This window comes from Gopherus flavomarginatus, chromosome 15, assembly GCF_025201925.1.
Source record: "Gopherus flavomarginatus isolate rGopFla2 chromosome 15, rGopFla2.mat.asm, whole genome shotgun sequence".
NCBI classification, from domain to species: Eukaryota; Metazoa; Chordata; order Testudines; family Testudinidae; genus Gopherus; species Gopherus flavomarginatus.
The window spans coordinates 24124118-24151737 of record NC_066631.1 but is presented as its reverse complement, the minus strand read 5'-3'; the positions used below and the strand labels follow the sequence as shown (position 1 = coordinate 24151737).

The 27620-nt window shown below is 46.4% G+C and overlaps 1 protein-coding gene across 1 annotated transcript in view; it reads left to right on the top strand.

Moving 5' to 3' along the window:
- The first annotated feature begins 256 nt into the window (after positions 1-256).
- TMEM132B (transmembrane protein 132B) overlaps positions 257-27620 on the top strand; it is an 840134-nt gene continuing 812770 nt past the window's right edge. The window contains exon 1 of the mRNA XM_050923489.1: positions 257-585. Coding sequence (XP_050779446.1) covers positions 504-585 — 82 coding nt within the window. The 5' untranslated portion in view covers positions 257-503. The remainder of the gene's footprint in view (positions 586-27620) is intronic.

The window sequence follows — 27620 nt, the reverse complement described above, 5'->3', positions numbered from 1 at the left end:
CCCCCGCGCTGTAGCACTGGAGGGGGGGGCGGGATCCTGCAGCCGCTCGCAGATGCGCCCCGCTCGGAGGTGAGACAGGCGCGCCGCGGTCCCCGGCTGGAGCGCAGCAGCCGCCCGGGCTGGGCTCCGGCCGCAGGCGGGGGAAGAGGCAGGAACCCGCCGCCGGGGTGGAGCCAGCCGGCCGGCCGCCGGGGAGGATTTGCAAGCACCGGCCAGTGCAGGAGGTTCCGGCCGCGGCGCCCGGGGATGGGCGAGGGCTTCCCGCGGCGCCGGGATGCGAGGAGACCGCGGGGCCAGCCGCCTTGCGCCGAGGACCACGGGCTGCTGCGCCCCGGCCCTTCCCCAGGGGACTCGGCTTTCCCGGGGGCTGTGATGATCGCTGGCGGGCCGGAGCCGGTTCTTCAGGGGGTTTTGGTTTAACCACAAGGAAAAAAAGCGGGGGAGGGGGGATCTGTTTACTCAGACCCCCCCAAACACGCCCCCCCCGCAAATAACTCCGCACTATGACTGCTGGGGATGGAGCAGAGAGGATGGTGCCCAGGTGCCCGGTGCTGGCGCTGGCGTTGGCTGCCCTGCTGTGCAAAGGTAACACCCCCCCCCCCCAAGTTATCCTCGTTCTGGTTGATGGGTTTTCACCTGTGGCTCCCCGAGGCTGCGGGCTGGACACGTGGGGCATGTGCAGGGGACGTGGGGCTGGGGTTTCTCGTGTGACCCGGGGAGGATGGGGCTCACTGGCGTGTCCATTCCCACGCGTGTCCCCAGCCTTCTGTCCCCTCGCTCGTGGCATTGGAGAGGAGAGATCCGGGCAGCGCAAAGTTACGCAAATAAACTTAAGGCGGAATCACCCCCACCCCCGTCGCAAACTGTCCGCAGGGGACTGAGGCTGCTGGGACCCCCCGATCTCTCACTCTGGGGGGGCTATGGCCTCCCACACTGCCCACTGGTGTTACAGTCCCTTCTTGGCCTGGCACCTCTCTCCCACTACGGTCCTGGGGTTCATTCTCCTGGGGAGGGGTATGTGTGCCGGAAATAGCAGCCCCCGTTCAGGTCCCAGCTGTCAGCTCTGGGGCGACCCCACAAGCCCTGCCTGACCCCTGGCAAAGCTCGCTGCGGCTGCTGCGGAGGAGCTCCAGTTTTCCCAGTCGGGAACGAGGGAAGAGGGTTTTCTGACAGCTGCTGCTTCCACCCACCTGCTGGGCGCTCTTGCCTTCTCTCCCAGCCCAGCCCCTCTCTCTGGGCTCGGGTCGTGGGAATGCTCTATGCCCGCTCCTCCCCTATGGCTAGCTGGCCGATTCCCGCTTGTGACCCCCCCCCCCGGGACACCCAAAGGCGCAGGTGGGTGGCCTGTCTGGCAGTGCCTCTGCCAGCACTGGGGAGATGTCAGGGATGGCTGTAGAAAGTATGAAGCCATCTGTATTGCTCCTGCTTTGCCAGCCCCAGGCTTGCGAATCCCAGTGACAATGGGGACTCACGAGGTGAAATGTCCCCGCAAATCCGTGTGCCAGAGAGCAGCTTTCTCTCCCCGGGTTGCGCTGATTGCTCCCCTGTGACTTCTCCGGTGCAGTCACTCGAGATGAGCCGGTTCCCTGATGGTCGCACACTGGCGTTTACTCCCAGGTGCTCGGCCCCTGTCCGGAATCATCCCGCAGATCGGTGGGGACAGCCCCGAATCTGAGGGCTTTGCTGCTTTCTGGAGGAAAACTTTACCGCTGTGTGTTTGCAAGAAATCCCGGGGAAACGTTACTCCGACGTGCTGATGTAACGGCTCTGGGGCCAGGGCAGAGTTAACAAAGCGAGTGAACAGAAGTGTAAGGGGGTGGGGGGGGGGTATCGCTGAGCGCTCCGTGAAGACTCCCCGGTGGGAAAGGCTCAGCGGACGCGCTCCCCCTTTTTTTGCAGTTTCTTTGAAAGAAAATGCAGGAATTCAGAACTCGTAGGTAAAATGATGCTAGTGCCACCTTTCCTGGATGTACGGAGACTGGCCAGGACGCAGTGTGTTGCGTGCTTTTCTTGTCTCGATAAATAGCAACAGGGATTGAGGAATAGCTGGGAAAGAAAGGTCCCCGTCCCACAAACCGCTTGGACCGTAGCACGGCATTAATGTATCTTTGCAGACAGTGGGGTTCTGCTTTAAAACAACAGATGCCCTGATCTGACCCACCGAGTCCAGTGGGACCACTCTTGCAGGACTAGCGACTCTACCTAACTAGTCCTGCGAGCATATTTAGGATCTGATCCTGCAAGCTTCGCCGAGTGGGGAGTTGAGGGCTCTGAGCATCTCCCATGCGAATCTCAGCATCTTGCAGGTTATCAGGTCTAGAGTAGAGGAGCCAATCGATTCATGTCTGGAAAACCACCGATTTTAAACTATATAATATGCCTGCATTATGGTTTGCAACTGAGCGTGAGAGCAGCGTTTTATTTTGGGCCCACCCTCGGGTGTGGGGGAACGGTGAGATTTCCTCTTCAGGGCGAACGCTGCACCCCGGTGCGCTTGCAGAAGTCCCGAAGGCCCTTCTCCTGGCACCCTCCACTAGGAGCGCGGGCTCCCGCACGGCTGTTCAGTGCTAAATCGTGGTAGTTTAAAAAACAAATATAATGTAGATGCGCCGGTGCTGAAATTGCGCGGCATTTCTTCTGTGTTTATTGGGCGTGGAGCAGCGCGGCTGTCACGTTCGGTTGTAGGTATTTAGCTTGCGCTGAGTATAGAAAGGCTCACACCGAATACTTAGTGATTGAAGGATTTCAGATTAAATACGAGTGACCCTCGTGATGGGCATGTAGCCCAGTTCTCTCTCTCAACTGGGACACCACGAGTCTTTGTATGCAAATAGGACAGATTTCAGTAAAGATCCTTAAGTGATGGGAGCAGAGAATGAAAAAATAATGCTGTAAACTGCTAGCTGGAAAGGAGTCAATTTTCAGTCTGTCTGGATATATGGCTTCAAGGGGGGAAGAACGGGAAACGTCAGACAGAACTCGAACCCAGTAGCCCTCGAGCACAGAAAAACCCGACAGGATTCTCCATGGCATGTTTACCTTCCGCATCTCTGCACTTCAGCCTTCCCCCTCAGTGGCCTGGCCTGCGAGAATCAGTTGGGGGAATTTTTCCTAATCCCAAATCCTGCTGCCAGCTCACAGCTAGCGAGGCACAAATTGCATCTCCCTGCCCAGCAACGCGAGCAAAAGTGTTTTATCAACTCGCCCTGAGAGACGTGAGAGAACAGAGCGGGGACTCTCTACTTGCCAAAGCTGAGCACCCCTCGCCCCCGTTAGTGGACATAGTGCGGGTGGGGAACGCCTGGGCAGTGTCTGTGTGGCTGTCGACATGCACTGGTCCTTTACGAGCTGTTGACTTTTTGAAATATTAATTGCCTGAGTAAGACCCAGCATTTGATTTCATGACAGTTAGAGCTGGAGACCAGTGGTTTGCAACCTTTCTTTTTTCATTTGTGGAGGCTTTAAAAAATTTCAAATGGAGATGTGGTTCCTTTTGGAAATCTTAGATATAGTCTGCGGCCCCCTGGGGTCCACGAGCTGCAGGTTGAAACCCATTGCTGCTGCCTCTGTCTACAGTAGTAGCAATGGAGTGGGTTTTTTTTTTCTTGTTACTCATTGTAATGTGCATCTCCTTTCTGACTTCTTTTTTCTGCCTTCTCCCCTGCACTTCTGTGGGTAGCTACCATGATGAGAGTAGGTTGTGGGTGTGATTGCTGCAACACGCTGAGTGCTTCTACGTCTGGAAACCCACATTGTTGCTGCTTTGTACCTTCTTAGCCGACCTCTGTAATGTTCTACCTCTGCTCTTCAGGCTACTCTGTGTGCTCTGGGAAGGAGCGGTGCCGCTGCAGTTCATGCTGGTGTTTGGTGAACACCTCCAGAGTCCTCACTCTTCCCTTTGGCCTGTCTAATCTAGTGCCCCTGTTCACCAGACACTGGAGCTGGCCTGTGTCGTGCCCATCGAGTATGGCAGGGGCGGCCAAGCTGAGCCTGAGAAGGAGCCAGAATTTACCAATGTCTATTGCCAAAGAGCCACAGTAATACATCAGCAGCCCCCCATCAGCTCTGTGCTCCCAGCGCCTCCCACCTACCGGCAGCCCTGCTGATCAGAGCCTCCCCCTCCTTCCCGATCACCTGTTTCATGGCGTGCAGGAGGCTTGGAGGATGGAAGGGGGGAACGAGGGCACGGCAGGCTCAGGGGAGGGGGTGGGAAGGGGCGGAGTGGGGGAAGGGCCTGTGGCAGAGCCAGGGGTTGAACAGTGAGCACCTCCTGGCACATTGGAAAGTTGGCACCTGTAGCTCCAGCCCCGGAGTAGGTGCCTATACAAGGAGCCGCATATTAACTTCTGAAGAGCTGCATGTGGCTCTGGAGCCACAGGTTGGCCACCCGTGGAGTATGGGCTGTAGATGACAGGACAGTCTATGGTCTGTGAGCTGAGGGTGTTAGAATGAGTGAGAATCTACTTTAGAAATTAGAGACTCATCCAAATCCTGTCTAGCGAATGTCTTCATTCTGCATACTTGTTGTAGGTTGCTAACAATACTGAGGGGTTTCCTCATCTCTTGCATTTTGACAATGAAGGTGGGAATGAGTGGTGGTCCCAAGTCACAAAAGTCATGTCCGTGCTGGATTTCAGAGATTGTAAAGTTCAGGGCCATCGAGATCCAAGGTTTGAGTTTGGCCCATTGGGAAGACAGGAACCATTTGTGCCTACCATATTCTGTTCTAATATAGCCATTAGCAAGCTGAATCTAGTATCCTGCCCTAGAGGAGTCTCACATGGAGGGTTCTCACTCTGTACCTTTTTTGTTTCTTGCCTGTTCTCCCCATTGGTCCCTGTGACAGAGCTTTAGAAAATGCCCTCAAAGCCCCCAATGAGGCCGTTAAAACTGGTGACAACCCAAGCCAGCTCTGGGGATTTTGGAAGCTCTGTGTACTTTACTCCTCTTGGGACTTTTCCATGTCCTCCAATTCTTGTCTTTGCAAATGTGGTAAGTACAGGGGTGAAAGTAACTTAAAGGACTTACTGGTGCACTGGAGTTCTGAGCAGGGATGTGGCCTCAACCAGAAGAGGCGGGGCCTTTCAATATTTAAAGACTCTGAGGCTCCGGCTGGGAGGCTTAGGCCTTTAAATCACCGTAACGGCTGGGAGCCCCGAGACTCAGGGATGAATTAAAGGGCACATAGCTCCGGCTGCTGCAGAGCTCCGGGCCCTTTAAATCACTGCAGGAGCCCTGCCGCTGCCATCCTGGGGTGTCAGGGCTCCGGTGGTGATTTAAAGGGCCTGGGGCTCTGCCACTGAGGGGAGCCCTGGGTCCTTTAAAGCGCTGCCAGAGCTCTGCTGCTGAGCCCTGTTTCTGGAGCTCTGGTAGTGCTTTGAAGGATCTAAGGCTCCCCGCAGTGGCAGGAGCAGCGGGCCCTTTAAATCATCGCTGGGGAAGCCGGTCCAGTCCGGCACGGTGTACCTGCTCTTGCCAGTACACCAGACCATACCAGCTTACTTTCACCTCTGGGTAAGTACCATAGGCCACGTCCACACTACAGAGTAAAATCGAAATTAATAAAATCGATTTTATAAAACAGATTTTATAAAATCGATTTTACGCGTCCACACTAGGGCACATTACTTCGGTGGTGTGCGTCCATGGTCCCAGGCTACCATCGATTTCCGGAGCGGTGCACTCTGGGTAGCTCAGTAAAAGAATGGGACCAATAACTTCGATTTCCGTCCACACTAACCCTAAATTGATTTAGTAATATCGATTTTTAGGGTTACTCCTTTCGTTTAGCTGGAGTACAGAAATCGATTTTAAGACCCCTTAAAATCGATTTTAAGTGCCTTGTAGTGTGGACGGGTACAGCGTTAAATCGATTTAACGCTGTTTAAATCTATTTAACGCTGTAGTGTGGACCTGGCCTAAGTCTGAAAATCTTGCATGGCTGATACCTTCCAGAAGCAGCACTTTCTGGGACATCACAAAACTTTGTGAGGCTTGGAAATATTCAGAACTGCCCCCTACCCCCTTTGTTATATCTGATGGGTCTCTTTGCTTCTGCGTTTGCTGGTTCTGAGTAGAAGCAGAAGGTGAAATGGCAAAGGGCTACAAGAAAGTGCAGTTTGTGCACATTTCTGACCTGCTCAGAAGCAAAAGCCAAAGGGAATCAGTCTGAGACTACCAGCCCTGGTTCTGCAGAGCCAAGAGGTTCAGATCCTGTGCTTCAGAGAAGCAGGCAAAGATTTGGGTTCTTTTGCTAAATAAACTCCCAAACTCTTTGATGTTTACCCATAATAGGGAGAATATTTTAAAATGTTCCTACTCAAAGCATCTGATGGCTCTTCTTTACTGCTAGGTAATGAGAATATTCCATATCTCCTCTCTCTACTGAGGAGACAATGCAATATGTCTGCTTGAGGGAAATCTGTTTGTCCACCCTTTGCCTTCTACCCTTGTCAGCCAGAAGATGGGGAGCAGTGCACAAATTTATTCAATTTCAGCAGCAATGTGGTTCCCCTTCCTGTTTTTTCTGTTCCTCTTCTCACTTCTAATGAGCTCAGTTTAGACCAGTGATACTCAGACCTCAGTGGTTCAGGAGCCAAATTAGTGATTAACATTATTGAGAAGAGCCACAGTCACGTGAATTCATTGTTTCATTTACTATAGTACTGTATATTCATATTTAAATATTTAGTTTTATATAAAGTGTGTGTGTATAGATATAAAATTCTCCCAGCAAAATGCCTGACCAAGTATTTTATCAACTACTGTTGGTTAATATCACAGTACAATGGATTGGTTAATAACTCAGATTAGTTAATAATTAAATCACACAGTGGTTTAATATTGTGCTGCAAGACACATTAAAGAGGAACACATGGCTTGAGAGCCGCAGTCTGAGTATTACCGACTTCGACAGTCATTCATTTGAGAGCACGGAAGTTGGCATTAGTAAGGGCCAGATCTTGCAGGCTTTATTCTATGCATAGTCTCCATGGGCCTCAAGGATACAGGTGGAGGCCCAATGAGGAGGTTTAAGGGGGAATTATGGGACTGGCAGGCTGGTGGACAGTTTGTTTTTAGGATAGACTCATTGCATTCTCTTCAGGGGAAATGCTGCCCCCCCCGCACAACCAATAGCTCCACAGGGCAGCAGTGTTGGAATCCTACAGGGATATGCTGATTATTTCTTCCTGATTCATTAGCACATGTGGTATGTTAACTCCCCTCTGGATATAAGGGCGCATGGCTCTTGGTGAAAGGGAACATAAGAATGGCCATACTGGGTCATACCGGTGGTCAGACAATGGCCAATGCCAGGTGCTTCAAATGGAATGAACAGAACAGGTATCAAGTGATCCAAGTGTCTTTTTGGGTGCAAGAGCTGAGGTCTAGGATAATATGGTCTTTGCAGGGAAGCCCTGGGAACAGCCAACCTTGAGGGAGAAAATGGTTATTTTGGTGTTATTGCTCATTGCTACTAAACTCAGCCTGTTGGAAGGGGGTCACTTTGGATGAAATACGGGGTGTACAGTAAAGCAGCTGGAGTTCGCACCCTGCTCACAAACTCCCACAACACGTTTGTTCATCGCCTAATAGGCTTTGAGTGCATTTGCTTGTGGACCAGAGAGGTGAGGAACAGTGAAAGGCAGGAAATCTTCCCAAGCTTTCCGTCTGCAAGGTGGTAGCATTTTAACAAGCGCCTTTCAGGAATCATCTGTGGTACATTACTGATCACCCCAACATTTCATCTATTTAATACCCCCAGAACCATGGCCACCTGGGGCTTTATTCAGACAGCTCTTTGGGCACCTTTGTGTCTTGGACCACCAGTTTTTCTGCTCTGTGTTCTCATCACCGTGTTCTGGACAGCTTTCTGAAGTGCACTCGACTTGTTTGTTCTCCAGTGTGTTGCCCAAATCACTTTGTGAGGCTCCAATAGAGAGATCATTCTCCTGTCTCTGGTGGCACAATTACTGGAGCTCATGGGGCTTTAAGCAGGGTGCACATGCCTGGATGCTAGCGGCCCTATATGCCATGCTCTGGAGTGTATCTTCCTGGTGGTGGTCCTTGGTCTGTTGCCATGGCTCTGCCTGGCAGCAGTGAGGCTGTCTGTAAGGTTCTGTGAACAGCTATCCTATGGATGACCTGGATTAGTTACCTGACTTTTCACATGCCTGCCTGGTTCCACCTGGAACCCTTCCCATCCTTAAGGCATTGCAATTAGCCTCCTTGCAGGTAGGAAGAGCTGAATGGGACTCTCTTTAGAAGCCCTCCAGGTACTTCTCAACTGGTTGTAGTGGTCACTTTTGATCAACAGGAGGTACTGTCTCCTTCCGTGCAGGTGAGCATGCATCAGTGCTGTTGTCTGCTTGTTGGGTGAGACGTGGAGAGCTCAGGACTGAGTCTTCCCTAATTAACTCACTTTTAGTTTAATGAATTTACTACTTTAATGACTGTAAAATGTACACAGACCATGAAGATCCCTGGGTGCAAAAAAAGCGCTTGGAATAGAAGAGGTGGAGGCGGATTATATATATGTGTGTATCTACCTATTACTCTAGCTACAGAATACGGGAACATTTTTATGCAGAGCCATCTTTGAAACTAAAAACCCGGAGTTTCTGTTGTACAGTACATTTCTAAAATGTGATCACACAAAAAGTTTAAATATGCAGATTATCTTTTACACATTTAGTACAGCATCCATTAGGTTTATATATTTCCTCTAATAAGGTTACTTTTCACAGTGGAGCTTTATGTGTGTGCGTGGAATCATATGCTGCCTCCTGCTGAAAGATCCACTAAAGAAATATATTTCAAACACTCTGATTTCACATCACACCAGTGTAAATCTGGTGTAGCTCCACTGAAGTAAATGGAATTACTCTGGATTGATGGCATTGTTACTGAAATCAGAATCTGGTCCAGTGAGAGTACAGTGCTGTCCTTGCTTGGTATTCTTTAGTCACTGATACGGCAGCCTGGTTTTATATATTTCAAACAGTAGAAAATCATTCAGACTGAGCGTGTTTCAATTTTTGATCATTTTCTTCAATTTGTCAAGGTTGGTCTCAACGCTCCATTCACTGAAATCACTTTTTAGCTGATTGATAGTCTCTCTTTAGGTTTCGACTCCAAAATAGTTACATACACCAAATCTAATTGTATGGATTTTTGTATTTTATTACTGGCTATGATCCAGGCTTCGAGACGCTCACTCGAAACACTGCTGTCCCAGTGACTAAACTGGCGTTAACACAGTAGGTGCTGCTCAGTCTTTATAATGGAACCATATGGGGTCAGACTGGCCCTGCTGCAGGAATTACTGTGGGAAGAGGGCATGGGGGAGGGCAAACCCCCCTGAGGTTCCACTTGCTGAGTTCCCTCCAAAATAATCTTTTGGGACTTCAGGGTGACAGGATTTGCCCATGGGAGTAGCAGGGTGTCCAGACCTTAAATCCCCAGCTTGTCATCTGCACGGAGATGTTAGGTGAAATCCTGGCTCTGCTGAAGTCTCCCATTGACTTCAGTGAGGCCAGGATTTCACCCTTGTGCCTCCTGTCCTGTACTCCAGCTCCCTAGACATGTGCCTGACAAAGAAGCCATGATGCTGCTAAGGACCTGCTTGCTGATTGTTGCCCCTGGTTGTTATATGGGGTTGCCCACAGGGTGGAGTGACTGTGGGTACAGATACATATAGCTTCAGGCTGCATTAACTCATCAAGCTGCTCCCACTGATGTCAATTGTAAAGCTCTCCGTGGAAGCAGGACTGGGCACAGAATGGTATTGGCATCTGCAGATGGGTATGTGCAAAGATACAAGTTTTGCTCACGTAACTGTGTTTTTGGCATGCGTGAAGGAGCCATGCATATTCTTAATCAGTTACATATCAGCCACTCAGTGGATCATGTTTTCCAGAGAGACGCATGCCTGTGACTTTGCCATATTTTACTGTTTAATAAGCCCCATTCTTTTCTTGTTACACTAGTTGTAAATCCAGGGCCGACACTTCCATTAGGCAACTCTAGGTGGTTGCCTAGGGTCCCAGGATTTGGGGGGCAGCATTTTGTGCGCTCCCCATGGGGCGCACGGGAGTTTCCAGTTCCGCTCCTGTTGCGCCGCTGAAGGACCTTCTGCCGACATGCTGCGGAAAACAGCAGCGGGTAATTGAGCAGCTCAATTGACTGCCGCTATCGCCTGCGGCATTTCGGCGGAGGGTCCTTCTTTGGCGGAGCGATGGAAGTAGAACCAGAAGCTCCCGTGCGCCCTGTGGGGAGCGCACAAAATGCCGCCCCCTTAATTCTGCCTAGGGCGCCAGAAACCCTGGCACCGCTCCTGTGTAAATCTGGACTCATTCCTCTGACATGAATTGTTTACATAGTGGTGTAACTGAGATCAGTTCTGTGCTTGCCTATTCTTCACTTTCTAACTTACTGATGATAGTGGGCCCAATTCTGCTCTCTCATACAAATTTAAATGAGGACCTACGCTGCAGAAATCAATGGCATAAGGGAGATTAAAATCCGGCCCACTGAACACCCGCTTGATACTACTAATAACAGGCAGTGGCTAGAATTTTTTTTAACAGAAAGATTGCACTAACCTTTGACAATTGCTCTGCTGGTGCATTGGAATGTGATTATTGCACATCAACACTCTGCAAGTACAGCCTTCAAACAGTCTCACTTTAAGGCTTTTCAGTGAGAATTACCACTTGTTTATGTCCCTCAGTGCTTTTTAGGTAGTGGAAGATGCTTCTCTTCCACATTGTCAGGAATTTTTCCGAATGGTCCCTCAGTGGAGGCTGTCGACATCTGAAAGCAAAGAGGCAAAACTGACATGCAAAGACATCCTCTGAGGCAAGTTACAGCAGTGGGAAAAGAGCACACTGTATCTGACTCTGTCTAGGTCCTTATGTGGCTCAGAGTGCTGCAGGATCTACTGTCGTGCCTACCCTGGAGGGTGACCACAGTGGTATATTCAGAAGAAGATCTTTGGGGAAAGGGCTATATGTTTGCACTGAACACAATGGGATCCTGGCTTGGCTGGCTTCTAGGCACAAGTGCTATAGTATGTATGTATGTATGATGATAATCAAAAAATACTCCTGCAACAGGCTTTCAATTGTTCTTTGGTTACAGAAGTGGGTGTTAGAGCTGGGAAAATTTCGTTAATTTATGAGGTACTCCAGATTTTGTGTGGAAACTGCTTTTCTTCCAAATTTTGGTGAGAAATGAAGGCAGGTATGCATATTTCAGGAGTTAAGTTATTGAAAGGCAATGTAGACACTATTTTTCACAGAAAACCAGGTTGTTCGGGTGTAAAAGCAGCTGAGACTTGCCACTTGATCAATTTGGCTGTCATTTAAGATCATTTTAAAAGTGTTGATTACACCCCTCACTGTCTCTCGTCACTTCAGGCAAAGACAGAAACGAAGTGTGGCATCAGATTTCTCACACACACACACACACACACACACACACACACACACACACACACACACACACCCACCCACCCCATTTTGCAGAGCTTGGGGAAGATATTTCACTTAGTTCTGTTCTCATGAAAGGGCTCTGCTGAGGGAGATACGTATGCCAGGAGCAAACATCAGTCTTCCACTAGGCCAGAGCCTACTGCATATGCATGGTTTTTTGTTTTAATGCAGTTTCCAATATCTTCTATTTGTACAGCTGTGGTCTTCTCAAATCACTTTGCAGATTCTCTCTGTGTGATCACTTCCCCCACCACTGAGATGGAAAGCAGCAACCAGAGAGAGGTCTGATGGTTGGGGCACTACTCTGTGAGTTGGGGAAACCTGATGCTGCCACAGACTCCTGATGTGACTGTGGGCAAGTCACTTAGGGCTGAATCCCCAAAGGAATTTGCAATGCCTAATATTTAGGTGTCCTGCCACCTAGTGGAATTCTCAGCCCTGAGTTCGGCCCCCTTGGTTCCCTGTACAAGGCATGGGGACAGTTAGGTGCCTATGAATGGGATTCTCAGAAAGCCAGCAAGGGGAGCGGGGAGTGGCTTAAGTCAGCCAGTAGGAAATGCTGGGGAGAAGAGTGGGGCTTGGGCCCCACCCCTCTAAGGTACTCAGATGCCTAACTCCATCTGGGATTCACAGATGTGACGCCCCTCCTGGAGTTAGGTGCCACACCTGGGTCTGCCCTTTCTTCAGAGGAGAATGACTTCCACACAATGATAGCCAATAGCCCACCCAGTGATTTAGTGCAGGGACTTCATCTCCAGTTTCCCAAGAAGTACCCTGATCACTGGGCTACAGAGTCAATCTTTCTCTCTGGCCCAGTGAATATTTATTTATATGAAGCAGAACAGGATCAACACAACAGACTGAGACACACCCCCCTGCACCCAGAAAGCCAAATAGTGCAGGAGTCTGGGAGCTCCCCTGGGTTCATGTCCCTGTTTGAAATCAGGCAGAGCAGGGATTTGAAAACAGGTCTCCTGCAACCTGGGGACGTGCACTAACCACTAGGCTATTGGGTATTCTGGGACATGCACACACCCTAGCCCCAGCAAAGTACATTGTGGATCTGGTCACTGCTGGCTGTCTCTTGTGTAAGGCCCAGCCAATAGGCATGCTCTGAGAACACCTGTGGGCTCAGGCCGCTCAGGTGAGATAGGCAGGACAGCGTCCAAAGCCCCTCTGGAGACTTGGGCATCAGCTAGGGTGCCAAGGAGCTCAGTGTTGTCAGGACTTAAGCGGTTTTGTGCCTGCTCACTGATAGAAACTTTGGGGCCTAGGGGGTTTAGGTACCTGCAGGGTTAAGCTGCTAAGCTAAGGGGTTTGAGGGTCTGTGGCACCTCAGATGTCAATTAGATGACCAAGTCCCTTGGTGGATCTAGCCCTTAGGCTCACTGTCACACTTCCCTACCTGAAAAATGGGACCCATAGAACTCCCAGTAGCCCTGCCTCACATGGGTGTTGAAGGATTAACTATAGAGGTATCTGGATGGAAATTAGGTGCCACTAGATGATGTAATGGTCTCTTCTGGTCTTAAACGCTATGAAGCTGGATACAGTAAAGCAGGGATTGGCAACCTTTGGCATGCGGCTCGCCAGGGTATGTACCCTGGTGGGCCTGGCTGGTTGGTTTACCTGCCGTGTTGGCAATTTCAGCCGATTGCAGCGCCCACTGGCTGCAGTTCACCGCTCCAGGCCAATGAGGGCTGCGGGAAGTGGTGGCTAGCACATCCCTTGTCCCACACCGTAGTCTGTTTGCTACTCACTCAGGAGTGACATTTTTAAATCAGAGAAGAGGAGAACCCCACAGTAACCTTAAAGGGAGGAGAGGTGATCTGGGGCTTTAATCACAGAAGTACAAGTTGGGAGATCTGGATTGTATTCTGGCTTCTGCCATGAACTTCTTTGGTAACATTCGTCAAGTCACTGGTTGCTCAGCTGCTCTGGAAATCAGGCTGCTGAGCACCTGTTCCTCAGTTCTCCAGCTGTAAAATGGGGATGCTGCTGCTGTCCCAGCTCACAGGGTGCTGAGTGTAAATTTCACAGATGGGAGGATGTTTGCATCGAAGAGCAAAGTATTATTCAATTCTTTCATTGCTTAATGGTGAAAATAAAGACGAACATGTGCATGTGCATTTAGTGAACTAGATTTTATAATTAGAGAAGTTGAAATCTAGGGTTTACATTTTAGACTCTAAAACGTTTGCTCTAATAGCAGCAGCTCTGTGGCTATGCAGACCGAGACAGATCATGGGCTACTCTGTGCGCTCGTTTTTGTTTTTTTTTGAATGACGGGACACTCAGCTACCCCTGTGCATCAGTCACACAGAATCATAGGAATTAGAGATGGAAAAGACCCATTAAGTCATCTTTTCCATCCCCTCCGACAATGCTGGATTGTTCAGTACAGGCTATTCTCAAGCGCTTTGTTTAGTCCATTTTTAAATGACTCCAGCAATGAGGCTTCTATTGTACCCTTTGGCAGCTCGTTTCACAGTCTTAGACCTCCCTGATATTCAGCCGAAATTTCCCCTTCCCTCAGTTGCATTCAATGATTCCCAGCTCTGTCCCTTGGATGACCCTATGCTATTCCTCTTCCTCTTCAGTGCTTACATCCTTTAGAGCCTTGCAGTAGCTGACGGAAGAGTCGGTAACAAAAGGACCTATTTAAATGGTGGCTGGACAGTGGCTAGACAAATGAGTCCTGTGCAGGTGGATAAATCTGATAGTTATAAGTTATCTGTAGAATAAAGGACACAGGAATTTAGCTGAACACGGTGAAAGCACACTCTGTGGCTGATCACAAGGGTCCCACGTTCTCTAAAAGGAGAAGGTATGGTCCCACGTTCTCTAAAAGCATCATTTTGCACTAAGACATTCTCATCTCTGTTTTGCAAAGATGGAGTATATTAGTTATCAGCATTATTATATGTTCATCTCTGGCAGCCGCTGGAGTTAATATAAAAAAGGTTTCTTCCTTTTTTTTTTTTCCTATTTAACCAAAACAATATGCCTTTATTCACTGACTGTATTTCCTTTGAAAGGAATCCATTGAAATATGTTAGCATCAGTGACTTTGGGCCAGAAAACTCATCTCCATTAAAAACAAGTCATATAAATGTTAATGTCATCTAAAGTTGAGACACCTTCCCCTCCCAAATACACTCGGCAGAGCTAGAACAATACCACCTCCTAGCTTCTCCCATGTAGATCTCAAAGTGCATTAAAAGTACGGTCATGCCCATTTTATAGCCAGCCACTGTGCACGGGTCTCCATGACTATACAAGGGGCAAGGCAGTGGAGAACTGGGATCTTGGGTGTCTCCCTTCTGGGCATCCAAAATCACTTCTGCATCTTTGGCCTATGGCTTGCAACCTTTCTGAGCAGTTGTACAGGATTACCAGCGAGTGCCCTGATCCCGCAACCTCCTGGGAGTTACAGCGTGCTCCTAACTTCTGCTGAAGTCAATGGGAGCTGAGGGTGCTCAGTGTCTTTCAAGAGACAGTCAGCCCCTGCAGGATCGGGCCCTGAGAGCTGGGTGATTACATGTGTGCTCTAAAATGGCGTATAGGTCCATGAGGATTTCAAGTGCATGTGGCTGAATGAGAGAAGGACTGTAAATTCAGCACAGATCACCGGGGAAGTCTGAAGAATCCATGGCAGGAGAAGTGTAAGCCCACTAGTGTCTGGGAATCGCTGTGGGAACTTTATAATCTAAGTGGTTATCTGCAAAGTGTGGTGTCAGCCCACCGTTTGGAAATGATCTCTTTCAGCGGCACACACACCCTTATTTACTGCCCAGCTTGTCCCATTAGCATAATCATTACTCCTTGGCCTGGGTTTGAATTCAGAGCATCCCACTGTGACACTTAAAAAAATTAATTACAGCAATGAAAGAATTCCCCTTAAGAGCTCCACGAATTGGTCTGGCTGAAGCGTTTTAGCCTTGCTTCAGTTGGTGCTGCTCTTGTCAAAGGATTGTGAGAACACGCATGGGTCAGTGATTTAGATTAGACAAATTAAGTTAGGAAAAATTGATTTGATTTAGAAGCGAGCCTTCAGATCAAGGGGAATTACCTGCGTCTTACTCTGCTGGGTTTCTTCCCTCTGAATGAAGACCGGCATAGGCAGATGATTTAGGGTTAAAATAAATGTCTGTTTTAAAAGGTATCTCTGAAAGCTGAAGAAAAATGAGTTGACACGTTTTTTCAGATAAACCAGTATTGACCCATATATCAGAAAGTCAGCTGGAGATACGGACGAGTCGGGGTGCTTTCAAACTAGACTGCCGGCCTATTCGCAAGGCTTGCTAAGAAATGGGTGGGTAAGTATGTACTTTGGAGTCTTAACAATGTGTTTAGCTTTGCTCAGAAATTGCTTTCATGCCTTTTGAATCTGCTTATTGTAATCTTGGAGTTTGCTCCAGAGTTTGGCTGAAGCCAGCATGAGGCTCTGGTTTGCACTGATGCAGAGCCGTTTTTATGGCTGGGGAATTTGCTGCTCACGATAGTTTCTCATGAGATCAAAATTAGTATTTCTTTTGTCTGTCCATTTTCCTCAGCTTGAAAGAGACGCTGTTGACTGCAATCCATTATCTTGAATGGGCCTGCTCTCCATAGCAAGCACGATGTCTGGCAGTGAATGCTGGCCAGGCCCTAAGAAACACCATCTGAATTAATCCCACCTCCTGCAGCAGCGAGGAGCTGCCCCTCCAAGTACTGGCCTAGCCCACCCTTATTTTGCTTGTGAGAGTAAAAAGGACAGCAGAACAAGGGTTGCTGCTGATGGGCAGATCCTGAAGATGCTTGTTGCTGTACTGAGTTACTATGGCAAGTTGACTCCCTGAACTAGTCAGGGTAGTAAGTGTTTCAGGATTGAGCCTTTAGAATTTTTTTTTTTTTTTTTGGAGAATGCAGTTTTCTTTGATTTTTTTAAAGAAACTGATCATTTCCTTGAGAGGAAGGATGGTCAGGTGGTTGGTGCACTGACCTGGGACATGAGAGACCTGGCTTCAAGACCCTGCTTTGCCACAGACTTCCTCTGTGAACATGGGAAAGTCACTAAGCTCTCAGTGCTTCAGTTTCCCATCTGTAAAATGAGCTGAGACTTGTGGTGGCTGGCAATCCAGGAACCAAAGCCAAGAAACCAGCAGAAGCTGTCCCTACCCAACTTGGGCATTGGAAACAGGTGGTGGTGATGAGCATTTCCGTAGAACTTCTAGTTCTGCTACTTAAAAATAATACTTAATGAGACTTAGACTTTTTTGCCTTAAAAGAGCTCCTCTAATTTCCTGTCTGCTTAGTGTCGCCCATACACCAAACCTCTGCAAGACAGTGAATTTGAAGAAAGAAATCAGAGACCTCTGCCAAATTCCACACTGTACCCAGTTTCAAAGTAGCAATCCATCTGTCCACTTAGTGGGAGAAATGGAGATTGTTCCACAGTAATCCGCCCCCTAATGGTTAAAAAAAAAAGATTAATGGTTTTTAGCTTGAATGTGTTTTACTGGGCAAATCTGAAACACGTGAATGTGCTCAGAAACCATGAGGCTTTATTAATCCTTTTGGCAAATCAGAGCTACCACATCAGATTAAAAAATGCGAGGAAAAAACTGCTTGCCTTTGCTTTTTAGACACCATGTTGTAATGCCCATAACGTTTCAGAGGTATTTTTCCCTCCCTGGAATGCTCCAGTTAATTATGAGCAGAGTTGTTGGCAAATGACTATTTTTCTGACCCTCCAGTAGAGTTGGGCAGCAAACATTGTCATCTTCCCATATCTCACAGTAATACAGACTCAAGGTGATGCATTATGCAACTATATTCCCATATGTTATAGTCACTCAGTTAGATCAGCCTTTCCAGTAAAATCCACAATATGCAGGGGTGTTAATCTGGTTGTAAAAAATTTGCTCCAGGCTCTAGCTCAGCTGACAAAGTCTTTGTCAGGGAGTGATTTTATTTTCTGAATGCATTTCCCAGTGTTTTGAGTTGTAAGAGTGTCAAGGAAATGAACTCCAAAGGCACTTTCATTTTTGTAAAGCACAACTGACAGATAGTGAGCTGGACTAAATAGGGTTTCTTTTTAATGTATGTATAAAAGATAAGAAACTAAATGCTACCCCTACATTTAACTAATTATTCTTGGCTTTCTGTGCTCATCTCTGACATGTTGTTTCCCATCTCTGGGGCCTATCAGATGGGGCTAAATGTGGGAGAAAGGTGAACAGGATTCAATCTTTTGGGGCTAAATTAAGACCTCGTGTACAAACTTTTACTCTCGGGCTGAGATTTTAAAAGACACCTATGGGATTTAGGCTCTCCATCGCCATCCAGTTTTAATGGGAATTGGGTGCCCAAATCCCCTACGTGCCTTTGAAATTCTCCGCCTGGATGTGTGAAAACTGTTACACAACTTAAAATGGAGAGTAATTTCTAAGGGCTCAGTTTGAGTTCTCCAGGACTGCAGGTGCAGAGTGGTACAGGAGTCCTTAGGCAGCCTTGATTATACAGCACAGGAGAGGAGAGATGGTGAGTGAAGGCAGTTTTAAGGGCAGGGTTTCCTTTGCTGGAGAAACAGCAAGGAGGCTAGATGGTCCCTTGTAGCACCAGTGTCTGAGATGCTGAAATCCCAAAGATGTGTTTGTGGAGAGAGCCCCCAGTAAATGATGCAGTGGGACCATGGGCATGTTGGCATATTCAGAATGGGGGTTTCTATGTTTGTGTGTGGGGAGGAGAAAGGAGGTGGTTGATTTTTGGCACTCATAGGCTTGAACAACGTGCAGGAATATCAGAATACCAGGTCTTCTGCGCATCAGGACCATAGCCACTAAATCATAGCAGGTGCTTTGCCTGTACACACCAATTTGTAATTAAAACACAACTTGCCATCCTGATTAGATTAAGCAGTTACATTCATTTGCAATAGTTTTTTTCCTCCTGCATTGTGTAATTAGTAACATATGATGCTTACATTAGCTCAATTAAAAGTTATAATGATTAATTTGCATTTCAAAGCCTAACCATGAATCAGCTGGAACAAGACACTGGAACGAGTTCAGTTATAATGTAACGGTGTGAACTGCCCACGTGAACACTTCCCTCTGCTCATGCCAGAGCGTTTCTGTAGAAAGTGTAATGTGTAACTCCATGGACTGATTTTCACAGGTGCTGAGTTTTCAGAGGTTGGACCTGTAGGTGGTCAATGCCTCTGAAAATTCCATAGGTTCTGTATTCATCACTATGGTATCTGAGCGCCTTCCAACAGGGCATTAAGCAACGTGACTAACATCTGCCGCGTGGGGGTCATTCCTTCTTTCAGAATCAGGCTCTAGAGATTAATATTTTCAAAAGCACCCAACTGATTTAGGAATTGATCATCATCCTATTTTCAAGGCCATGTCTCCACAATGGGTACTACAGCGGCAAAGCAATGGCGCGGGAGCAATGCTTGTGTAGCCTCGATGTGTAGACGTGGACTACAGCCATGGAAGGGGCTTTTCCGTGGCTGCAGGAACTCCACCTCCCCAAGCGATAGTAGTGAGGCCGGTGGAAGCGTCTACCCCAGCGCTCAGTTGTGTGGTTTTTCATGCCCCCGTAGTGCAGTAAATATATTGATCTATGTTTTCAGTGTAGACAATGCCTTACACGGTTAAAAGCCAAGTCTCATGGAAAGTCTGTGGCACTTAAGCTCCTAAATCACAGGAGCTTTTGGAAATGTTTATCATAGGTATTTATTCAAACCCCGTGTATGTAAGGTATAATTCTGAAATGTTTGGGCCAAATTCAGAATGCTTTCCTCAGGCAAGTTTCCCACTGAAGCTGTAACAGGAGATTTGCCTGAGAAAAGGCTTTGGGACTTGGGACCAAAATTAGTAACGTAACTTAGTTTAAAAAAATAAAATTGTAGCCTAAATGTAACAAATTATTTTTCTTTACTCAGTCAAAGTGTTTTTGTCTTTTTCTCCATTTTCTGCCAAACGCTTAAAAACAAAACATAACAACCCTACAAAACAATATTTTGAGACATTAGAAAAGTACACCCCCATCAACAGTATTTCCATTTGTTTGCCGGAGACAGACTCCCTAACAAAGGAGATCAGTGTTTGAAAAGTACGTCAGCCGCAGATGTTTTTTACAAAATCTGCTCAAACAGCAGCGACATCGTATGAGTTATGGCTCCAAACGAAAATGAAACACAAAAGCAGTTTCCAATCCTTCCGAAAAATGGATGGGACAGGATTTAATAATGGATTGCCACTTTCACAATGTATGGGCTTTAAATAAAAATCTTAGTGATGAAAAGTCGGGGGGTGTTAGAATATTCATTTATTGCTTAAGTTACTGTATGAAGGCAGAGAAGATTTCCCCCCCCCAACACCTTTCTGGCAGCCCTATGGGAATGATGGACACTTACATGGTGCCTCTGTGAACAGATTGCAGTGTTGGGAGAAATTGGTCCCCAGCCTTTCGGGGTGTGTGTTTATGCTGATGTTACATTGACAGGATGTTAAATGTTTTACTTTTCAAGCCATCAGTTTCAACTGAATTTCATACAGCCATTAAAGTTCTATGCTGTTTTCTTTGCTGTTCCAGTAATGTGAGCTCCAGCCATTTATTCGCAATTCCTGCGGCATGATTGCTTCACAGAGCAGCAAAAGTAAATTGGTTCCCAATGTTAATTTTTTCTTTAAATGTCTCTAACTGTCCATGAGCGATGTCCTGGGCTGACTACATGCCTCTTCAGCTGGTTTTTTGAAAATGCTTCTTTGACTCACCTGCTGGTAGATGGAGTGTGTTGAAGGCCCTTGAACGTAGAGTTTAATAGCTGGGTCTCTCTTGTTTTTTCTGATGATGGTGGCAGAGCTGCCAAGCTGCTAGACATTTCTCCCCACCCCACCCCACCCCAGGCTTGCAATCTTGTTAAGAATTATACTTGTTTGGATAAATGGAGGATTTCTAACCGTCTCCTGCTGACCTCATTTCAGTACTAGCAGTGCGGCGAGTAGCTAAAAAGCAATCATTTTCCTGTTCTGCTAAGGGTAAAATTAGTCATTAAGATCTTTGTGCTAAAACGAAAAGTTGCACATGGCTCTTAAAAAAAATAATAAAAAATCTATAACACTTACCTTTTTAATAGCTGTGATTTTGATCCTTTCTCTTCGATTTGCATTCTATCCTCTTTGCTGCCAGGCTAAAAGCTAAACTTCGAGTCAGAGGGGACCTTGTAGGCTGAACTTCATTTATATTTCAGGAATTCTCTACAATGCCATGAGGTAGACTGTGGTCCAAAAATAGCCAATGGCTGTAGCATTTTATCAGCTATAGCAGTCTACGTAGTTTAAGCAACTTGAATTGTGGTCTCTAGGCCACCAATAGTTTTCCTAGTGGTTAGTGGAATTAAATGCTTTTTCCAGAACCAAGCAGTGGGAACCAAGGGTGTTGGAAAGGGAGATGGATACACTATTTTGATCTGTAGTGAAGTGGCTCATAAAACAGGGAAACTCTGAGATCCGTGAGGGTCCTGATTCCGCAGTTCATCCCTGTTCAGCAAAGCATCTAAGATTTCACTGAGACAAAGGCACATGATTAAAGTTAAGTGACTGCTTAAATACTTTGCTTAACTGGGGCCTATATGAGAGGAGTCAATACTTGCCACGTGATTTAAAATAGTTAGAATAAGTCTCTTTGAAAAGTTTGCTCAGCCAAACAAATATGCTAGACTGGAGGAACAGAGCTGTGCTGCTAATTCCAGAAAACTGGCTGTGGCTATCCATGGAGGGAATGTGGCATAGCGGACAGAGCGTTGGCCTGGGAGTCAAGAAAGCTCCGTTCTATTCCTACCTTTGACACTGGCCTGCTGGGTCACCATGGGCATGTCACTTCCTTGGGGTGCCTCCATTTTTCTGTTGGTAAAATGGGAATTAAGATACTGATGTCCTTTGTATAGCACATAGAACTACTTTTGAACTCTACATCACTAGATCTCTAAGAATGAGGTGGTATTATAGTGGTTTATGAACACAGGAGGATGTCCACGTGTTTTGCAGAAGTCTTATCTATTTTTCCCTTTTCTTCCTTTCCTCACTTATGCTACTGCTTATGTGAGCATGGATTCTGTGCATTTGCTTTCTCAGCCCCAAAGTTAAACGGTACCCTTAGGATTAGATGACATACTACTCAAACTGGGCTGAAAAGGCATTTGAGACACTGACAGAGTGATTCAGGCTCTGAAAAAAACTGTTGTTCTGCATTTTTAAACATTAACCTGCACGGGTAAGTGTTTTAACTGAAATTCCTGGGGTTGTAATCCTTGTTTTGGAAAAAAGGGTTTAAAACAAAAATGACAAGAACGTTCCAGTTAAGTTACTGATACGTGTTCCTGACCTTAACTCCTATTTAATATGGGTTTGTGTCTGGGAATAATAGTTATAAAAATGCATTGTCCTGCCTTTTAAACACATGGAGGCTGACCACACTGTACAGGACTCATTCTTTCACAGAGGCAACGTTTCACCCCATGTCTCCAGGACAAGCTCTTCCAAGGAATTCGGAAGCAGTTCCCGTGAGGCCCTCTGACTAGCAGCTATTACTGCAGGCTGTTGCGTCAGCAAAGAGGGCAGGGGAACGGTTTCCTGTGTAACTACAGTTCATGCTGCCAGAGGGCCTGATTCTGTCACACTGATAGTACCTTACTGAGACTACTCAGAGAGCAAAGTATCCCTTAGAGCTTGTTCCAGGATACGTCTCCTTCTATAAGATAGAAAAACATCCCACTCATTCTGTCACCTTTACTCATGATGGGTAGTTCCATTAAAGTCAATAGAGTTGCTGGCCTGAATAATAAAGTCAAAGGGGTGGGTAGTAGTTGAGGCCAGGGCAAGTACTTATATTGATCTTGGTCCACTGAGCACACCGAGCATGGGCTGTACCATTCCAGAGAGGGTGGCATGGAGTAAGCCATCATGTTCTTACTATACATTCTGTTCGTGCAAGTGATCCTACTGAGGTCAATGGGAGAAGTCCCATTAATAAGGCAATCAAGATTTGTCACTTGCACTTCTCAGTGTGAGCATCAGCCCTGTGCTGAATTGAAGGCAGGTTGCCGTACACCGCATCACTTTGCTGCAAAGTTTAACTGGGTTACAAGAGAACACAATTTACTTTGATTCAGTCATTTCTTAAACAAGTACAGATTTAATCAACATATATTCTAAATTAATTTGATCTGGGCATGGAGCCAGCAATGATAGAAAATTAAGATGAATACTCAGCCTGTCGCTTCCTCTTTTAAAAGTACATTGAAGGGGATCAGAAGTCACTGCGGAGGCTGGTGGTGGATATTTTTCCGAGTGGCGTGTGGATGAATTCTGTTTGTACACAGAGCTGCTGAAGGTAGCACTCTAACAACACCTCCCTTAATGCTAACACTTCTAAGCAGGTTGTTTTGTAAATGTCTTACTGTTAAAATTGGAGCTCTACCAAAGTTGTCATATTGTTATTTAATTGTATGCCAAATGCTACTTCACAGCCGCCCTCTGTGTTAGGCACTGGTTTAGGGGATTGTTAAAGGCACACGGAACTCTTGACCTCCAGGTCGTCAGTTTGTATCTGGCCCTAGTAGTGGCCAAAGATGATTCTCATCTAATCACCACTCAATGGTGTACATGCGAGTTGGTGTCTACCTGTCACAAAACTCCCTATTCTAATTGGGAGCTTTAGTCAGAGAAGCCAGGAATTTAAGAACTGGATTATCTTGTCATGCTGGGAGGAGGTTTCTTCAGGCCAAAGATAGGTAACCGTGAAGGTCCTACACATCTGCCATGTTTAACTGTCTTTGCAGTCATGTCATGTTAAAAATCCCTCTGGATCAAAGTTGTATGCAGGCTAATAGGCACCTTTGGGCTTCTTATTTTTCAGTAATGTTGAGTGGCCCAGCACTTTTCATCATGAAAGGAACCACTCCATCCTGAAGCCTTCAATTGGGCAATTTCTGGGGGAAGAGATGAACCACTTCATCCATAGCCAAAGGCTGCAAAGCCAAGCGCTGTTGGGACGAGTTCTTAAAAGGAAAACTTGTGCATGTAATTTTTCAGGCTGTTAGAGGGGCTGGGGTTTAGTAAAGTACATCAGGTGCACTGGAATCTAGGAAATAATGTACCTAGAGTAGGTGGTAGCTCCTACTGCCACAAAAATAATCCAAAGTACGTGAAAGGAATAATACAGAGATTCTAATCTGAAGGGGAAAGAATGGTCCAAGTCAGTGTCTAAAGAGCAGCTCGCAGTTAAAACGGATGGCCCATGACGATGAGAGAGGCTGCTACAAGTTAAAAGCAGCTAAGCCATGAGGCAGATCCAGTGACAGTTTTAAAGCTATAAACATAATTGTCTGAGGAGTCTGCCAAGGAGCCAGATGCTGTAAAGGAAAGAATCACTTCCACAGCTTGGCATCTGCTTGGAATCCAAAGGGGAGGAGCAGCGGTGGTGAATGCATGTGAAGCTGGGCTGCTCTCACTCCAACAGCCAAATATGTATATTTTAAATATATGGTCTTATTGAGATTTCTGATCTGATCATATTGACAACCGTGGATTCCTCAAAGAGAGGTGGGTGGGGGTGTTGATAGTGAGTTCGTCCATCTTCTGAATTGCAATGCCCAAACTGGTTGGGCATGTGTGAGGATCAACCAGTTGTTCCACTGCTGTGAAGATTTTGGTGCTACTCTCACATAAAGAGGCTGGGGTAGCTGAGAATGATGCTTCAAATTCTAATCTTTGGGCTGGGTTTCCAATCACCCATGGCTTGTATCAGCACCTAACTCCACAAAATCAGCCATTTTCCATGCACTGCTAAACTCAGGAACTGATTTTGAGAGACAGGTGGCTGTCTGACCTGGTGTTTGCAGTCAGGAGGGCCTTTACTTTTGAAAACAAGAGGAAAGTTCCTTTGACCTTTCTCCAATTTATTTTTACAATTCAAAATAATCACAAACATAGAAAATACATACCTGAGATTACCACCATCATTTTAATCAAAACCATTAATCACTTATTCGATGTGAAGAGTCCACAACAAGAGACATTGTCAAGGCAGTTGCGTTTTTAAGAAAGCAAATACCTTAATGAGAAAAATATTTTATCGGGGATGGGGCAGGGGTAGGAATTAATCAGCTGCAGTTCCATTTTTGCACTCTGAGACCTGAAACACCTGGTTACCAACATCTGTGTTTGTAACGGAAACCTGGATCCTTTCTGTGTTTGTTTGCCTGAGCTATCTGCCTGAGAAGAAGGTGGTAGTAGCAGCACTGAACTCTGCTATGGCATGTTGCATCTTCAAAGAACATAAATAGCCAATGTTTCTCAATATAACCTTCATTCTGCACCCCAGGGAAACTATAGAGAGAGCAGTGGTTGAAGTAGACTGAAACAGCAGAGGGAGCTCTCGCCATGCCAGAGACACATGGGGCAGCTCTTTCCCTGCTTTTAGTATCCTCACCTCTCCTTAATATAATCCAGAGAGGTTAAGAGAGTTGCCCAGAACTACAGAGGGGAGGCAGTGTCAGGAATGAGATTAGAACTCAGGAATTGTTAGTACCTAGTTCTCAGCTCAACCAATAGACATGTGGTCCCCACTCAGGAAAACTCACAGCAGGTCAGGTAGAAGCAGGCTTGGCAGAATTTGATTTTTTTTTTTAAAAATAATTTCAATGGACAATATCGATGTTCATTTTGAAGCATTTTTTAGTTTGACTCAAGTTTTCAGTTGTGCAAAATTCTGGATCTTACACATTTTTTTTCAACTTTTACCAAATGATCACAGTTGTGGGAAATAAGGGCATGTCAGACAGAAATTAATGACAGACACACGGAGAGTCAAAAAAGCTGATGCTTTATAACTGTTAATATACAAATTGTTAACATCACATCTCAAAATAGACTAAGCAAATATCCTTAAATCAAACTCAGATAAATTCCCAAGCAGCATTCTTCCTACTCTGCATATCTGTAAGTTTCAGTTAACGATAGAAATATTTGTTTGTGTGTATGGTAAAATTGATGTTTACTGATAATGTAAACCTTCTAAGCTGAGGTAAGAGATTTGCTGATGGGCCAGTGGAAGGTCTAAGTTAATAGGTATATCTCTCATAGAGCTGGAAGGGACCTTGAAAGCTCATTGAGTCCAGCCCCGTGCCTTCACTAGCAGGACCAAGTACTGATTTTGCCCCACATTCCTAAGTGGCCCCCTCAAGGGCTGAACTCATAACCCTGGGTTTAGTAGGCTAGTACTCAAACCACTGAGCTATCCCTCCTCTCTATATAACTATAGCTATAGATGCACCCAAACTGGATGGTTGGAGGCTAGTTTAACACACACTTTGTCACTCCCTATTTTGTTGCTTTTCCTGTTGCACCTCTCCGTCCCATCCCCTCTGTGTGTAAGTTTGTGTATATTTATATGTATGTGTGACATTTAGCTAATGGTCAAAAAGCATTTTAGTCAAGGGTGGAAGTACATCCACAGTTCAGGGTTAGAATTGCATTTAAGGTCTCTCTCTACTATCCCTTCTCTATTCTGCTAGTTAAAATAAAAAATTGCTCTCATGACAAGTGCTACAGCATGAGCACATAGGATTCCTCTCCAACCAAACCTTTATTAATGCTTTCACCTTGGAAATCTGTCCATCACCTGCAAATTGCACTCCCTGCCTTAAGAACACTGAACAAGGGCTTGCATGAGCTTTTGTGCACATTGTGCTTGGAGAACAGTGCTCTATTCTCTGTTTTATGTACCTCGCTCATCACCTTGGTATCTGAGTTCCTTGGATATAGTAGGTATCAGAGTGTTGAGCCTTTTCCCCCCGTCATTTTCAAGGTGAAATTTTATCCTGAGAAGCATTTGTACAAAGTGTTTTTCCTCAGATATGTTACATAAAGAACCATTTGTCTCATTCTGAGCCCCAGAAGCACAAGTGCGTGTGCCCTCCGCCCCCTCCCAGTAATGGAGAAATTCACCTTCTTCACCTGTTGTCTTCCACAAAAAATGAGCTCTCATGGCAATGGAGGATTGAATTCACCGTTTGGCCATGGCAGGAGTGAATGGGGCTCTAGCCAGCCAGAGGCTGAAGTAATGGCCGCTATCCATCTGCACCTACTCCGTAAAGATGTTGGACCACTGGAGCTGTATAAACATTGCTGCCATATCCCCATCCCTGTTCTGCTCCCAAAGAATTCCTCTCCCTGGACTTTTCAGAGCTGTTTGCAGAGCCTCTCCCACCAATGTGCCTAGGTAGCAGTTTGAATGGAGGGCACTGCAGGGTTCAAAATGGTTGGACTGGCATTTGCACGGGCCTGGTGTATCTGGGTGAATTTCACTCACCCGGAATCTAGTGCTTGTGAGAGGCTAGCAAGTGAAATCTTTTCCTTACCCTCAGAATGGTACAGCACAGGTAGCAGCACAATCAACACCTCCCAAGGTATCTCTGAACTGCTGTGTAGAGGAACCACCTTTTGGTTAAAGGGGATAGACAGATAATGCCCATCTAGACTCCGTTGCAGACACTGCCAATGTAGTGACAATTGGGGTGGTACTTTTGTGTGATGCAGGAACTGGACTGAGAATACCCATCTCATTATGCAGCTGCTAAATGGGGGCGAGGTTTGGTCGCTACCAGCCGAGGTCACATTTGAACTGGTGATCTTGGAGGGGCATTGGAGTGGGGGCAGACAACGTGTACATAGGTTGTAGGCCTGATTCTTCCTCTGTGTATGCTGATCTAAATCAGGAATCACTCCATAACAAGCAATGGAATTACCCTGGTGTAGATGTGGTCTGAGAGCAAAATCAGTCCCACGTATTTCTTTAAAATACTGTTCTGCATGAATTACAAGAATCAATTACTTTAAAAATTGACTTGTATTTGGTCTCCCCTCCTTTCCTGACTGGAATCTTCCTTTCTCTCCTGAGCAGTTTTGAATCCCTCTACTTCTAATAGACTTCAGGCATCTGTGCTGGGTTTAATTCCCCTAATGCAGGTGGTTTTATATTAGTATCTCTATTGCAGCATATTGAAATGACTCAGTTTCCAGGGGGCTGTTTGATTTGGTGGCTGCTTTGCCTCTAAAAGGAAGAATA